Source organism: Podarcis melisellensis (assembly GCF_964234715.1).
Source record: "Podarcis melisellensis genome assembly, chromosome: 8".
NCBI classification, from domain to species: domain Eukaryota; kingdom Metazoa; phylum Chordata; class Lepidosauria; order Squamata; family Lacertidae; genus Podarcis; species Podarcis melisellensis.
In genome coordinates, this window is record NC_138540.1 from 32,262,552 (window position 1) to 32,276,758 (window position 14,207).

Below are 14,207 nucleotides of genomic sequence, written 5' to 3' on the forward strand. Positions count from 1 at the left end.
TTTCTGTTCTCATCCTGAAGCAAAGTTCTTAACCCGAGGTACTATTTCTGGGTTAGCGGAGTCTGTAACCTGAATCGTATGTAACCCGAGGTACCACTGTACTCAGGGAAAACTCAATACGGAAGCCGCGTGGTACCTTCGACTTCCGAAAAGCGTTCAAAAACCGAAACGTTTGACTTCCGAGACGCTCGAAAACCGAGGTTCCACTGTAACAGAACAAGGAAAAGGCCTGCTGAATACGCAACACCATATTAATGTAAAGCCTAATAAGGGTAGTCTGAAATCAACTATAATTCTGTGACATGCCCCTCCCTGCCCCCGCCCCGGCCCCCCTTTCCCTTTACCCAGTCAAAGAAAATGTTAGGGAAATATAATCAGCAGTGAAACAATTAAAATAATTGTCTTTCGCAAAGAGGGTTCTGCACAATATTTTTATAAATTGAAGTCGGATGTGTGGTTGTGTTTTTTTCAGGGATATATATGTATGTTTGTCATGCTCACAAGCCATCTCATTCCTCCCCCCACCCTTTCTTCTTAAATCCTATTTGTAAATCTCAAGGGTGTCAGTTCTAAAGCAAGACAGGCCCAGCTGGCAGAAACTTGCAAGTGAAAGGCTGAATTTTTTAGCAGCTCCGAAGTTATTTTTAGAAAACATCTTTAGCTTTCCAATAAATTAAGATTGAAAGGCAGCGTCTTAATAAAAACAGAACAAGGAGGAACAATACCAGAGCAATCAAGCGGCGAGCTAAAAATATTGTGCTCAGGGACGGTGTGGAGCCGTTCTCCTCCTTTCCCATAATCCCTTGACACTTTTACTCTTGGTTTTAGCATCACTGTCCGCAGGTTTCTGCACTTTCTCCCATGAATATTAAGTCCAGAAATTTGTTCTTTGTGAGACGAGAACTTGGGTATCTGTAGAGTAGGGCTGCCACCCAAATGAAGAAAAGTTTATAATTGATGAATTGTTTAAATGGGCATAAAGAATACTTTAAAGAGATGGGAAAATCTGTGGAAGAGCATATGGGTCCCCACCCACAGTTCAAAGTTGCAGTAGTCCAGTTGGAGTGCTGGACTAGAACCTGGGAAACCAGGGTTCGAATCCCCCACTCATCCACAAAGCTCACTAGCCACTGTCTCTCAGCCTATCCTACCTCACAGGGCTATTGAGAGGATAAAAGAATCATATGTGTTTGAGCTGTTTGGATTGGACATACATATCATAGTAAATAATAATAATAATCTTAGGGAAGCTACTGTTCTTTCAAAGTCAAAGGCCTTTGAGAGGAAGAATCAGTGGTGTTTTTTTTCCCCTGGGGGGACACATACCCCTAAACATTTTGTGAATCTAAGTTTGGCCTCATTGAGGGGCAGTATTTCAATATGAGTAGGAAAATGAGAGTATCCCTAAACATTATTTTTAGGGGGGGGGAGCACTGTGAAGAATAATGGATGTAAAGTGCTTTGAACACTTAAACATGCTATAGCTATATATAATTGCTTTAATTTTTAGAAAACTCCAAAACAAATGCTGTGTAGACTAATAAATACAGATCTCCTCCTTTTCCAGATAACATGCGTCGTGTCAAATGTGGGTATTTGTTCACTGAAGTTGATTTCCCCTAATTTAAAGCACAGGGTAATGTGGCAAAAATGGCTTATTAAGAACGCTACCTCTGTGAGATTTCATGAGCTATAGCACACCCTAGTGATATCAAGAAATTAGAAAACAGAACCAGGTGGTTTAGGTGCCTCACAGAAGCTGACACACTAAAGAGTTATTGCGAGCTGGCAAAATTCCTTTGAGTACCTTGGGGAAATGTGTTTGATTTCCATTTTAAAAAGGGGGGTGAGCACTGTAAGAGCTGTAAAATTGTTGCAGCACAGCTGCATTCATATCATCAGATACTGCAAGGAAAGGGGAACCCAAAATGTCAGTTTGTGGGCCCACTCTACCACAAACAGGATCACAAAACAGGCCTGAAAGGTCACATAATAATAGTCACAGTTGTCATATCCATATTAACTCATGGTTGTTGTTTTTTAAAAGTTTGGAATATTTAGGTACATTTTCAAAGTGGTTGTTTGGGAATTTAGAGGGCAACAGGTGAGGCAAAGAGGCATCCTTACCACTTCATTGGTTCTGTGCTTGCAGCCTAAATGTTATGGACTGGCTGGATGCGGGGGGGGGGGCAACAGCAGGGGAACTCAGAGCCGGGGTGGGGATTGGTGGTGAGACGGTGTTGAGTGGTCCCGTAGGATATCCCCAATGCATTCTCCCTTCCTATTCCAGTGACTGACTGCAATATTTTGAATTGGGAAAGAGACAAAAATCTTTCCTGCAATCATAATGGAAGGACCTGTTTTGTGTGTTTATGCAAATAAAGTTTGCCATCGTGTCGGGTATTTATTTAAATGCCATGCAATTCTTCCCCTCCACATAGGCAGACAACCCTAAGGGGGGCAGCAGCGGGGAAAGGAGCTTCACCCCGAACAAAACAAACAGAATTGTTCCTAAGAACAATTTCGTTTCAAATCCACAGAACAATATTTCATTCATCCTTAATTATCTCCCCACTGGTAAGAGAAGCATCGCAGACTCCTTTTGTTCTCCTGATTTTGCATGCAGTGTGATTAGGTAGCAGATTTATTTATTTTTTGTTTTAGTTATATATATAGATGCCAGTGTACTACCAGCCCTTACACATGTGGGGTTTGGCCTCATTGTTTGACTGGTAGAGCAACAAGCAAGAGGAACACGCGTCCTGCCAAATTTCGCAGCCCCCCAAGGTGCACAAGTTCCAGGCTCCCTTTTCACTGCAATCCCCTCCCGTGCACTGCTTTGCTACCGGAACGGCAACCCCATTGTCTTCCGCTGCATTATTGTGAAGCGGCTTTTCTCTCCTGCTGTTTGTCCCCTGTAATCCGTTCGGTTGCTGCCGCCGTCCTGAGAATCTCCGCTTGAAAGGAATCACTTAGTCCTCACAGATGCTTCTCTTGAACCTGCTGGCAAGGATGCAGGCGTTGACTAAAGTACCAGGCCTGTGATCCTACTGATGGGGAAGAAGGGGCAGAGTGAGACAGCAAAAAAATGAAATAAAATAAATGCCGTGAATCTCTCTTTGGTGGAGTTTATAATTTGTTGCTTTCATGGTGCTCTGTTCTCTGTGCTTGTACTCAGTGTTATCTGCTCTCCCCTGTGGATTTCTCTACAAAGCATGATGGGAATGTTAGCATGGGAAAGGAAAATTAATACTGGCTGGCAATGTTTGCCTAGCGCACATGCAAGGCAGATCACACAGCCACAAGCAAAGGGAGACATCTACCGTTTGAGAGATAGTAAAGGAGGCACATGGCAGCACTGCAGGCTTGGTAGGCAATTTGTCCAATGCTGAATACCACGTTTGGGAATTCTGTCGTAAGGCAGGCTTTGTATAAAAGTGAGAAAGTTTGCAGAGGCAATCATGGTTGGGAAAGCAAAATCTGTGAGGAAAAAGCTGAAATAACTGGGGTGGAGTGGGGGTTGTTGATGGATGGCTTAACCATAGCAAAGGATCTGAGACAAGCTGTTCTCTGAAGTTCTGCATGCAGGGAGTTTTTCATGGGGGAAATCATGCAAAATGTGATATCCTACCTACACCCTGGGATTGGTAGGGCAGAAAGCAGGGAGACTGACAGTAGAGGGCACCAGAACCAATGACCAGCGGAGCCAACTCATTCCGACTTTGTCCCATCTGCCTTCTCCCTGCTGAGCTCCACAAGGGGAATACTGAGATGAGGAAGGTGATGGGCAGTGCCATCCCCCACTGGACTGAGTGGAAGTAGGCAGGCAGGCTGGGTGGGGGTTGGCTGAAGACAGAGTGTGGTTGGGTTGGTGGGGCAGTGCCCCATTTGCCCTAATGAACCAGTCTCCAATGGCTGTATCCCATCATTCTGCTGCACTTGGCTGGCCCAACATTTTGCTGCCTGTTCCATGTAAAAAAGGGGGGAACTGAATCTCACGTCAGCACAAGAAATGGGGCAGGTTCTTCAACTGCACTTGAGGGCTGTTACCAATTGTTTTGGCGCCAGTGTGCTCCCACTGCTGGTGATTGAAGCCTAGTGCACATGCCATTAGCCACAGTCCATATCAATCCTGCAGTTTCTTGAGAAACCAGTCTTCCTCCAGTTGAAAAACGTAAGCCATACTCACTGTGCAGTTAAGCTGAGCAGGGCACATGTGAGACAGTCATTGCACATGTTGCAGGGGGAAGCTGCAGTCACACATAAACCAAACAGGTAATGCACATCCGATGAAGATATCCCCACCCCTCCAGTGATGTGCAAATATGACTTGAAATGCTGCTGGGAAGGTGAGACAACCTTGCTAGGGTTTAAGTCGCTAATGTGTACGTAGCCAATTTATTTTAATTTTTTTGTTTATTTGAATATTTATGAGCCACACATTCATAAAATATATGCAGGTGGCTTACAATGTAAAATACAATAAAGTTAAAAGCAATCAATAAATATTTATACAAATATAATTTAAAACTTCAGTATCCTGGTAGGTTAGAAAGGGGGGGCGAATAAAAATCCTGAAATTCATATATAGGATGGGATACTTATGCCTTCAAATGCCCCAATCAAGCATAAACCAGGATGGGCAGGCAGTGGATGCAATCTAAAGCACCAAAGAGGTTCACAGGCATGTGCTTTTCTCATCTGCCATCTATCCCTCCACCACTCTTCCTTCACGCCTCCATCACTCTCCCAGAGCTCATCCATAATGCCACTTAATGTGGATAGGGAGTTTCCTGTACCTCCATTTATTCTCTGTGGTTCATACGATGCTCTCCTCCTTGCTACACCCCCCTCCTGCAATTCAGGTTTTTTTATATCAGTGGTACCCTGAAAATCTGGACTAAGGAGGTAGAAAGTGTGGGGAGGCAGCTTGTTGGAGGAGAGCATCATATGGACAATGAAGGCACAGGAAGTTCCCTATGCTCATTAAACAACACTGTGGGTGATGCCCTAGGGATGCTCTGATGTGGCATCAGAGAGCCAGTGTGGTGTAGTGGTTAAGAGCGGTAGACTCGTAATCTGGGGAACCGGGTTTGGTCTCCGCTCCTCCACATGCAGCTGCTGGGTGACCTTGGGCCAGTCACACTTCTTTGAAGTCTCTCAGCCCCACTCACCTCACAGAGTGTTTGTTGTGGGGGAGGAAGGGAAAGGAGAATGTTATCCGCTTTGAGACTCCTTCGGGTAGTGATAAAGTGGGATATCAAATCCAAACTCTTCTTCTCTTCAAAGGGAACCTGGCTCTGGGACAGTGAAGTGTAAGAACACCAAGAGGAAGGAAGACTCCTATCCATTGCCTGTACTTTCCATCACATCCTTGTCGTTCCTGGAGGACAGCTGCATTTGGAGATACAAGTTTCCCATGACCACATGCAGATTGATCTTCAAGTGTCCTTAAGAGAATTTCTACTAGCCAAATACTGCTGGGCATGTTACAGGGCGAAATTTTAATGCAACCGCCAGATGGGGCTGTTTATGTAATAAAAGCAATTTCAGAGGCAACCTCTCACCTCCTGCTGTTCTGACCTCCCCCCCAACAAAATTAATCAACATCCTTGGTTTCCTGGTGTGCTCCCCGCCCTCCATTTTTTTGTATGCGAAGTGACCCAGCTACATCTGCGGGGGGGGGGCAGGGGCGGGGGCGCATCAGGCCAGCAAAGACTCCAGGTCACATCCTGCATAATAGAGCCTGCATTTAAGCAGCAGGAGTTGGACTTGATGATTCCTCAAGGTCCCTTCCAACAACTCTCCAGTTCTATTGAAGGAATGAAGGTGAGGACAGGTGACCTCACCTAGGCCCGAAGTCACCCCCCCCCCAAGCAGGCTCAAAGCTTCTCAAAGCTTTTCAAAATCATTTTCTCAGCAGCTAAGCATCAGAAACATTCCGCTCTGCTGTAACAAAGGTAGAGAACAGTCCATTGTTTCTCAGGCCTTTCTCATGCCTTCTGGCCTTGCTAAAGAACCACATTGCAACTTGCTTTCTGTCTGGGACCATACCAGAACAAGAGATTGAAACATATCTGAACACTCTGAAACTCCCCCCCCCCCTTTCCTGGGAAGGGCGCCAAGAGTCCACAATAGTCCCAAGACAGCTTTCTGTACATGCTCAGGAACCTCAACATGGGGCAGGACTCCTGAGGGAGGAGAAAGGGGGAGGGAACTAGAAGGGTATATATGCTTGTGCACATGATTGTGAACTCGTGCATGCTTTTTGTGACTTATCACACTTGCTCCTTCTACCAGTTCATGGATGGTAGAAATAAAAGCCTTTTCTCTGAAATTATTCCTTGAGTGTCTGTTGACTCCCACTTCCCTTTCCCGGGCGCAATATTTTTCCCACCCGAGGGCAAAGCCTCATAAGGCTACATTTCTTGGTCCGTTTGGCTGGGAAAAACAGATTCCCTGAGGATAAGGGATGTGGGTTCAAGGCGTCCCTGTGGTGAACAGCTCGGTTCGTGTCAGCAGTTCCAGTGCACATCCTGCCAAGTTCGTGGGAGGAATTGCCACCCGTTCCTGAGTGGACACACTGCAAGGACCGGAGAAAAAGCAACGGCAGCGCAGAAAGAAGGTACCTTGAGGAAAAAGGTAAGCTCCACAGGGATAAGTGGGAGCAAAGAGAGTTTGATCAGCTCCACCAGTAGGGCAGTAAAAGGTGCCACTGGTTTTGGTTTTGCCCAAAAAAGCAGCAAAAAGGGTGCTGCTGGGCTCCGGTCGAAGTCTAAGCGCTGCCGGTTGGTTGTTGGTTTTGTGCCCAGAGGAAGCAGTAAAAGAAAAAAGGTGCTCTTGGGCGCCGGTCGAAGTCGTGAAGTGCTGCCGGTTGGTTGTTTGGTTTTGGTGAAAAGGGATTGGGGGAGGTGCATGGGTTTTTCTGAATGTGCGTGTGGGGACACTCCAGTGAATGTTTTGAGTGTGTGAGACGTTGGAAGCAACGTGTGGTCTGTGACTGAGTGAGAGAAATGACGTTAGGAGGAGGGAGTGTCCCAGTATCCCAGTATCAAAAACCTGAAGAAAAAAATAGACTTCAACACTTATGTGAAGTTCCTGACCGTCCCCCATGGCTTAGGAAAAGTAGAACTGGGATTACCCTTGCCGTGCCAAACTGTGCCCAGTATGGCAGCAAGTACAAGTTAGGGGGGAAAAAAACAGCAGTTTTGCCAGACCCAGGAAAAGAAAAGGAGGGAGGAATACTTAGCCCCCCTCCACCCTATGCAGCAACTGCACCAGGGCTAAATGAGGTTCCCCCTACCCAACCCCCCATGCAAAGAGACTGAGGGAGAAAAGAAAGAGAAGAGGAAAGTGAGGAAGAAGGTGATACGGAGAATGAAGAATGAAGAATCAGGTGAAGTGGACAAGCAGACAGTCTGAAAGAGTTCCAGTATGTAGAACCTTTTAAAAGCAGAGCTGGCTAGAAGCAGCACAATGCAAGAATGTGAATTGACAGAAAGAAACAGAAGGGAAGGCTTAAAGAGCCCTAGGATTACAATACTGACCATTGAGGAAATCCGCAAGATAAATGCCCTCAGGGCAGCGGACAATACTGATGTTGCAATTGAGGCAGCTAAAAAACTTCACTTTGCTGGCCCCACCCCACCGAGTGTAAGACCCCCCTGGAGTCATCCGACGCCCAGGACCACAGACCTCCAAGCACCCTAAATCTTGTCTCTCAGCAGTTCCTGATCCTTGTGATTTAATAATGCTAATATGTGCGTACCTTGCAGGGCCGTTTTAAGGATCAATAAGATCATGTATGTGGAAGGTTGCTAGATACTACAGTATATACAAGCATAAGCAGAAAGAACGAAATTCGAGTTGCTTGGGAAGGTAGGAGGAGAGACAGCTTTAAAGGAAGAAGACAAATGGAAACACGTTTATTCATACTGGAATTTTAATTGTTGTAAACTTCCCCTGGGTTTGCTGATAAAGGGTGGGCAAGACATTAAAAACAACAACACTTATCATATGTGTGTGTTAATATACTTAACATATTTAAAGCTAATATATTTATTGAATAAATATGTATTGCCTATCTATAATAAAGTATTATTATTTTCCAAAGGGGAGGGGAGACGTCCACCCTAAGCATTTCCAAGGCAAAACGAGGAAGGAGGCGCGCGTGGAAAGCGGACAGATTTAATCCTTGCCCGCAAAAGCTTTCCGCTTCTTCCGGCGCCTCTGGCACACCGGGACTCAGGAGGCGCAGCCGCAAAGCTCTTCACCTGCAGAACGCCTGCCTGTTAAAAAGCAGCTGTTGCAAGCACAGGAGCCCTGACAGCGGCGCAGGAGAAAGACACGCTAGCCCTATAGTTTGCAGCTGGGGCTTCGGTGCCCCAGACCCGCCATTTCGGAAACTTGAGCAAGCTCGGTGCAGCTGCAACCGTGGCTGTGCGTCGGGACGCAAAGCGAGGCCCAGATCCGCCCTCTGTGATCCCCCACGGGACCCGCGGCTGGGCGGGAGCGACCTCGGAGACCCGGCTGGGCCGAGACGGAGTTGTGCGCGCAGACCCGGGCCGAGGGAGGAAGGCTTCCGGATCCGGGAGCGAATTGCATGGCCCCGGGGCGGAGAGTAGGAGTTTGCAAAGTGGGTTGGGGAGAGACTCGAGGAAAGCACCCTGTTTGCCTGCCGGGGCTGGACGGAAGGGGCTCCGAGGCCGCTTTGCAAAGGCGCCGACTACATCTCCCATCACCCCTTGCTCACGGCTTTGCGTGCTGGGAATTGTAGTCCAAAAATTAAAGAAGCACATTCGCAAGGACTAACGGGTTTCTAGGGCAAGCCTTTCCAGGCTGCTTAAAAGGGCTTCATCTCAGGTAAGTGAGAGTTTAGTCTTCCGTGGACTGGGACCCTCCTTTGCAGGAAGCGCGCAGCGATTCTGAACGATCAGCTCTGCTGCTCTGAAAATCACGGCTAAACACTACGGATTTCTCTTGCTTTGTCCCCGCTGATGACAACAGAAAGACCGTAGCTAGCAATGCGTGGCCACTTGTCTGTCCGCTGCTGGAGGCTGTGGACTGAAATGCAGGGAGGGACTTTTGCCTGATACTTGGAAGGGGAGGGCGGGGGCTGAACGACAGAAGCCCCGGGCGTGGTTGTTTTGACAGGCAGCGTGGCTCATGCAAAATCTCTGGCGGGGCGAATAAGAAGGAAGCCAGAGCGGTTTCTATCAAACGAGAGGGGAAACCCCCCAATATGCAGGCAACTGGTGGGTTCTTAATCCCTGCAAAAATCAAAGGAATCTGAATCCGCTCTGAAGGACCTCAGGTGTGACTGGGTTTCAGAGCAGATGTTCGAATCGCAATAGTCTCCCGTGGTTTGGGAGTGAGATCACTTCTGTGATCATGCCCGTGAAGCAATCTTTTGTGTAAGGGCATCAATCCCACGAACTCTAAGGTGTGTGTGTGTTTTTTTGTGTGTGTGTTTTTGCAAAGCTGGGAGTTTCTGGATTGCAATGAGAATGATGAAACCATGGAAGGTTTGCTCTGTCTGCAAAACCAGGAACAGATCAGAACTCCTATTTTGCAACCACAAAAAAAACTTATTCTGATAATTTTTAATTCCCCTACCACCACCACTTCTGCAGTCATGAGAGCTGAAAACTTAAGATGACAATGAAACTTTTCTCCCCCAGGAGGTAAAGCCCATTGACTTGCTTGCAAGTAAATCTTCTTTGTCTCGCAGACCATTGGTTTACCTACCCCAGTGCTGTATACGCCAGCCTGGTTTCCCCACAACACTAAATCATGGTGTGATGTTATATGTGAATCCTGCCCAGCGACTTAATGATGGTTTCTTTACTTCTAACAAATGATGATCTGGAGCCATGGTTTGTTGTTGACTTAGGAACCTTGGTTTATTTTAACTGTGGTTTAGTAATGCACATAAACCTAGGAGCTTTTCTGAATTGTGATTTGTTTGACCACCCCAAACCACAAAGGCACAAGGCAAGAGCAGCTGGGAAGCAAGGCAAATTTGGGAGACACTAGCCATGGTTTGTCTGAACATCTGTGGGACAACTCAACTATGGCCAAGTGTTTTGTGCAAACTGTTCCTCTTCTAACAGAGAACCTCTCTCAGCAGGGATGAGAGAGGATGGGGGGAGAGGGCCTTCTTGGTGGCTGCTCCCAGACTTTGGGACTCCCTTCCTAAAGATCTTAGACCGCCTCCCTCCTTGTTGCCCTTTCACTGGCAGGTGAAGGTCGATTTATTGCAACAGGCCTTCAGGAACTGACTGTTTTTATAAAGGTCTGGTGCTGTTATGTTTTTATTGTTACCTGTATTTTTAATAGATCTTTGTTTTGATAGTATTTTGATTGTCTTGATGGTTAATTACTATTAATGATTAGATGTCAGGGAACTGCCATCAGTGCCGGAGGGAGAGAGCAAGCTCCAGAGGGATTCCAGAGAGCGTCCCGGGATGGGGAGAGGCAGCCCAGCTTCTGGGGAAGAGAATCAGCGTAGCACCAGTGGAGAAGGGGGGCAGATGGGGAAATCGGCGAGGCGGTTCCATGACTCCTTGCCGGGGACCAGCGGGGAGAGTAAGGGTCCTCCGCTGCCTATGCCCTCCTTGCGCAGAAGGCTTCCGCGCAGGGAGAGTAGGAGGAGACTAGGCGTCAAAGAGCTTCTTTGCTGTAAGAAGTTTAAGAAACGCCCACTGACGGATTCTGCCAGCGATTGAGACAGCCACGGGTGAGTGGCTGTCCGGACAGAAAAGGTTCACTCAGGCAACCCAGCCAGGTGTTGGCACCGGCTTACGCACGAGCAACCCCTAGAACCATTACATTTTCCCCCTGTCTGGGGAAAAGGCATAATAATAATGATAATGATAATGATAATGATAATGATAATGATAATGATAATAATAATAATAATCTTGTTACCCAAGATTGCCTTTATAATTAAGGTGTGGTGGATTGAACTTGCATCCTACATTGAGTATAGGAAACCTTTGGCCCTCCAGATATTGCAGAACTATAGTTCCCCTCAGCCCCAGCAAGCGTGGCAATGAAGCAATTAAGAAAACATCCTTTCACACTGGTTAATTGATATCTGGTGCTGTAAACTGCTTTGATATTTTTTAATGATAAAGCGCTATACAAATATTTTTGTAAATAGAGATGGGCAGCAGCTACATGGGGTATAAAAGAGCTCTTAGGTTAGGGGTTGGGAACCTCAGGCCCAGGGACCAATTCTGCCCCTCCAGACCTCTCTGGCTGGTCCTCGGGGTTCTCTCAGTGGTCTACCTCAGGTGCTTTTTGCCTGGTTGGAATGTGCCTTTGAACTGCGACTGCGCCTCTTTGCTTGCTTGGATGGAAGCATGTGTATACTTTTTCACAGTTGCCCGCTGCCTGCTGTACAGAGGTCTGAGGCACATCCACTACACCCCACCCACCATTGGGGTGCACCCCCACCCAGAGGAAAGTTGCTTGTGGTAGAATGCGGCCCTTGAGCCTGAGTTAGGTTCTCTCGCATTTCTATTAAGGTGTTGTACCTTTCCATTATAGGGGTGTGGGTGGCGCTGTGGTCTAAACCACTGAGCCTAGGGCTTGCAGATCAGAAGGTCAGCTGTTCGAATCCCCGCAATGGGGTGAGCTCCCGTTGTTTGGTCCCAGCTCTTGCTCACCTAGCAGTTCGAAAGCACGTCAAAGTGCAAGTAGATAAATAGGGAGCACTCTGGTGGGAAGGTAAACAGTGTTTCTGTGCGCTGCTCTGGTTCACCACAAGCGGCTTTGTCATGCTGGCCACATGACCCGTCTGCGGACAAACACCGGCTCCCTCAGCCAGTAAAGGGAGATGAGCACCACAACCCCAGAGTCGTCCGCAACTGGACCTAACGGTCAGGGTTCCCTTTACCTTTACCTTTCCATATGCTTTCAAGGTGTGAGCTACGCAAGATGCCTGTCAGCGTGAACGATGTCATGCAGCTCCTATGCTATGTGTCTGAAAAGCGGAAAATGAGGGCGGCCTTCAAGCATTCGGGGCGAGGAGCAATCGTGGCTGGGGCAACTGCTTTCTTGGGAGGCTTGGTGGGCGGCCCTCCTGGCATAGCTGTCGGTAAGTGAGGCTCTCTTTTTGCAGAGGGTCTGTAGAAACTACCTTGCTGTTTTGCTTTAGAGCTAGCGATTCCCAAACTTTTTCGGACCCCGCAACCCAACTTGGCTCCATAGTGGTTTGCATGGCACTATCAAATTCAAAACGGCAACAACAAATTGCACATGTATTCAAAATCCAATTGAAACTATTTGTTTTTGGTTAATTCAACAAAGTCCATGCCCAGTGATACCAGCTTTTCAAAAGTCTGATAGTCTTTTACTCTTCCAGTGCTGCCCTGCACTTGCCTCTTAACAATTCCTGGGGGAGGGGATAGTACTGCCCGCTTTGGGGAACAAGCGAATTAGAATGTTAACATCCTGATTTTGCTCAAAAACAGGAAACAAAAAACCAGCCCTGCAAGATGGGGTGGCAACAATAAATCCATAGCACAAGCCTAACCACGTCTACTCAAAAATAAGGCCTGTCAAGGTCAATGGGGCTGACTCCAAGGTAAGGGTTGCAGCCTTAATAATATGCCACCAAAATGCAGCAGCAACCAATATGTGAACACCCTAAAGCTAAATTATGGTCTTCATCCCCATCAGGAGGTTTGCACCCTGGATTCTGTGCATCTGCACATGATTTGCCGCATGGGGGTGTTTGGCATTGGTGAGCGACCTGTGGCTTAAAATACATTTCTGTGCTGCTTTTCTAGGGGGCGCTGTTGGAGGCTTGCTTGGCGCCTGGATGACCTCTGGGCAATTTCAGCCCATCCCTCAGATCATCCTGGAACTGCCTCCCGTGGAGCAGCAGCGGCTGTACGACAACGCCTACGCCATCATTGGGAATTTAGACTGGACCGATACAGCGCAGCTCATAGCCCTGGTCATGGGCAACAGAGCCATCCAAGACCAGCTGCTTTGCATGCTGACGAACTACGTCACCAACGAGCTTAGAGCCGAAATCAAGTATGAAAACTAGGGTCTGATGTGAAATTGAGCGTGCTTAAGTAACATGGAGAATATCTTAAATCTGTTTGGATCAATGATTTGCTCATTGCAACTGGAGATTGTGACACTCTTATCTTCTGTTCTTCAAACCAATCTCAGACTAGTGTTTCCAGTGGTTTGATTAGCCTCTGCCTTTCTATATCGTTATCATCGCTTTAGCTGCTGTGGATACCTCCGTTTCAGGCCTCGTGTCGACTCGCGAGAGCACATGTATGCGCACATAGAGAATTATGTTCACTGGAAGTTGACCACTTGTGGCTACTAGGACCGGCAAGTGCCTGCAGCAGTCCTGCCCTGTGGTAGCTGGTTGTGTGTGTGTGTGAGTGTGAGTATGGCGGTGTAGTGCTGATCTATCTGGCGTCCTAACTGAATAATGCTGAGAAAGGGATCATCCTGGTTTAGATGTCTCTGGTTAAATGGAGCTCACAAGAGAATTCTGTTGGCTTGAATGAAGCTCGCTGCTATTATGGGATAGGCCATTCACACTGCATAATGAAACACTTTGCCGTGTAAGCTGGGTGCATCAGAGACATCCACAGAAGTCCGAATCCACGGACACACCCACACATGGGGGAAAAACTGGCAACCCACCCATTTGTTCTATGACACAGAGCACCTTCTTTGGTAATGCTAATGGTGGTGCTTAACTAGCTAGCCTAGGCCATTACCTTAATATAGGGGTTCGGCAAGCTTGCCCCCTTCAACCCACACAGATACGGGATCCTAAGAACTGGAAGGAGCTCAGGGCATCATCCAGAGTGACCCCACCCCACCCTACACCCACAACAACAAATATAGGGATGGCTGCCTGTTCTTCATCGGCATCTCACATTGATGCTGAAGGTGCTACTCTGCCACTATGAGTAGTAACTATTGATACTCCTCCATTAATTTATCTAATTCTTTTTTTTTATGGTCATTGTTACATCTCATGGAAGTGAGTTCCACAGATTAACTAGTTGCTATCTGGAAGGGGGGGAACCCATTTTCTTTTGTCTACCCTGAATCTTCCAATTTTCATGTATTTATTTCATAAAATTTATACACCGCTTGATTGTAAAACCTCAAAAGTGGTTTACAATTTTTTTTAAATCAAGTAAAAATTACAACAATAC

At 47.1% G+C, this 14,207-nt stretch overlaps 1 protein-coding gene across 1 annotated transcript; it reads left to right on the forward strand.

Annotated features, from left to right (window-relative positions):
* The first annotated feature begins 8,535 nt into the window (after positions 1-8,535).
* On the forward strand, positions 8,536-13,093 carry LOC309377146 (protein C19orf12 homolog). The gene is made up of 3 exons (XM_081924143.1): positions 8,536-8,862; positions 11,928-12,103; positions 12,798-13,093. Exons 2-3 carry the CDS (start codon positions 11,944-11,946, stop codon positions 13,061-13,063), a joined length of 426 nt encoding a protein of 141 aa, XP_081780269.1. The 5' UTR covers positions 8,536-8,862; positions 11,928-11,943; the 3' UTR covers positions 13,064-13,093.
* Positions 13,094-14,207: the final 1,114 nt, after the last annotated feature.

Coding starts and splice junctions, on each gene's coding strand:
- LOC309377146 (XM_081924143.1), top strand. CDS start 11,944: ATGCCTGTCAGCGTGAACGATGTCATGCAGCTCCTATGCTATGTGTCT. Junction 12,104..12,797: donor CCCTCCTGGCATAGCTGTCG/GTAAGTGAGGCT, acceptor CTGCTTTTCTAG/GGGGCGCTGTTGGAGGCTTG.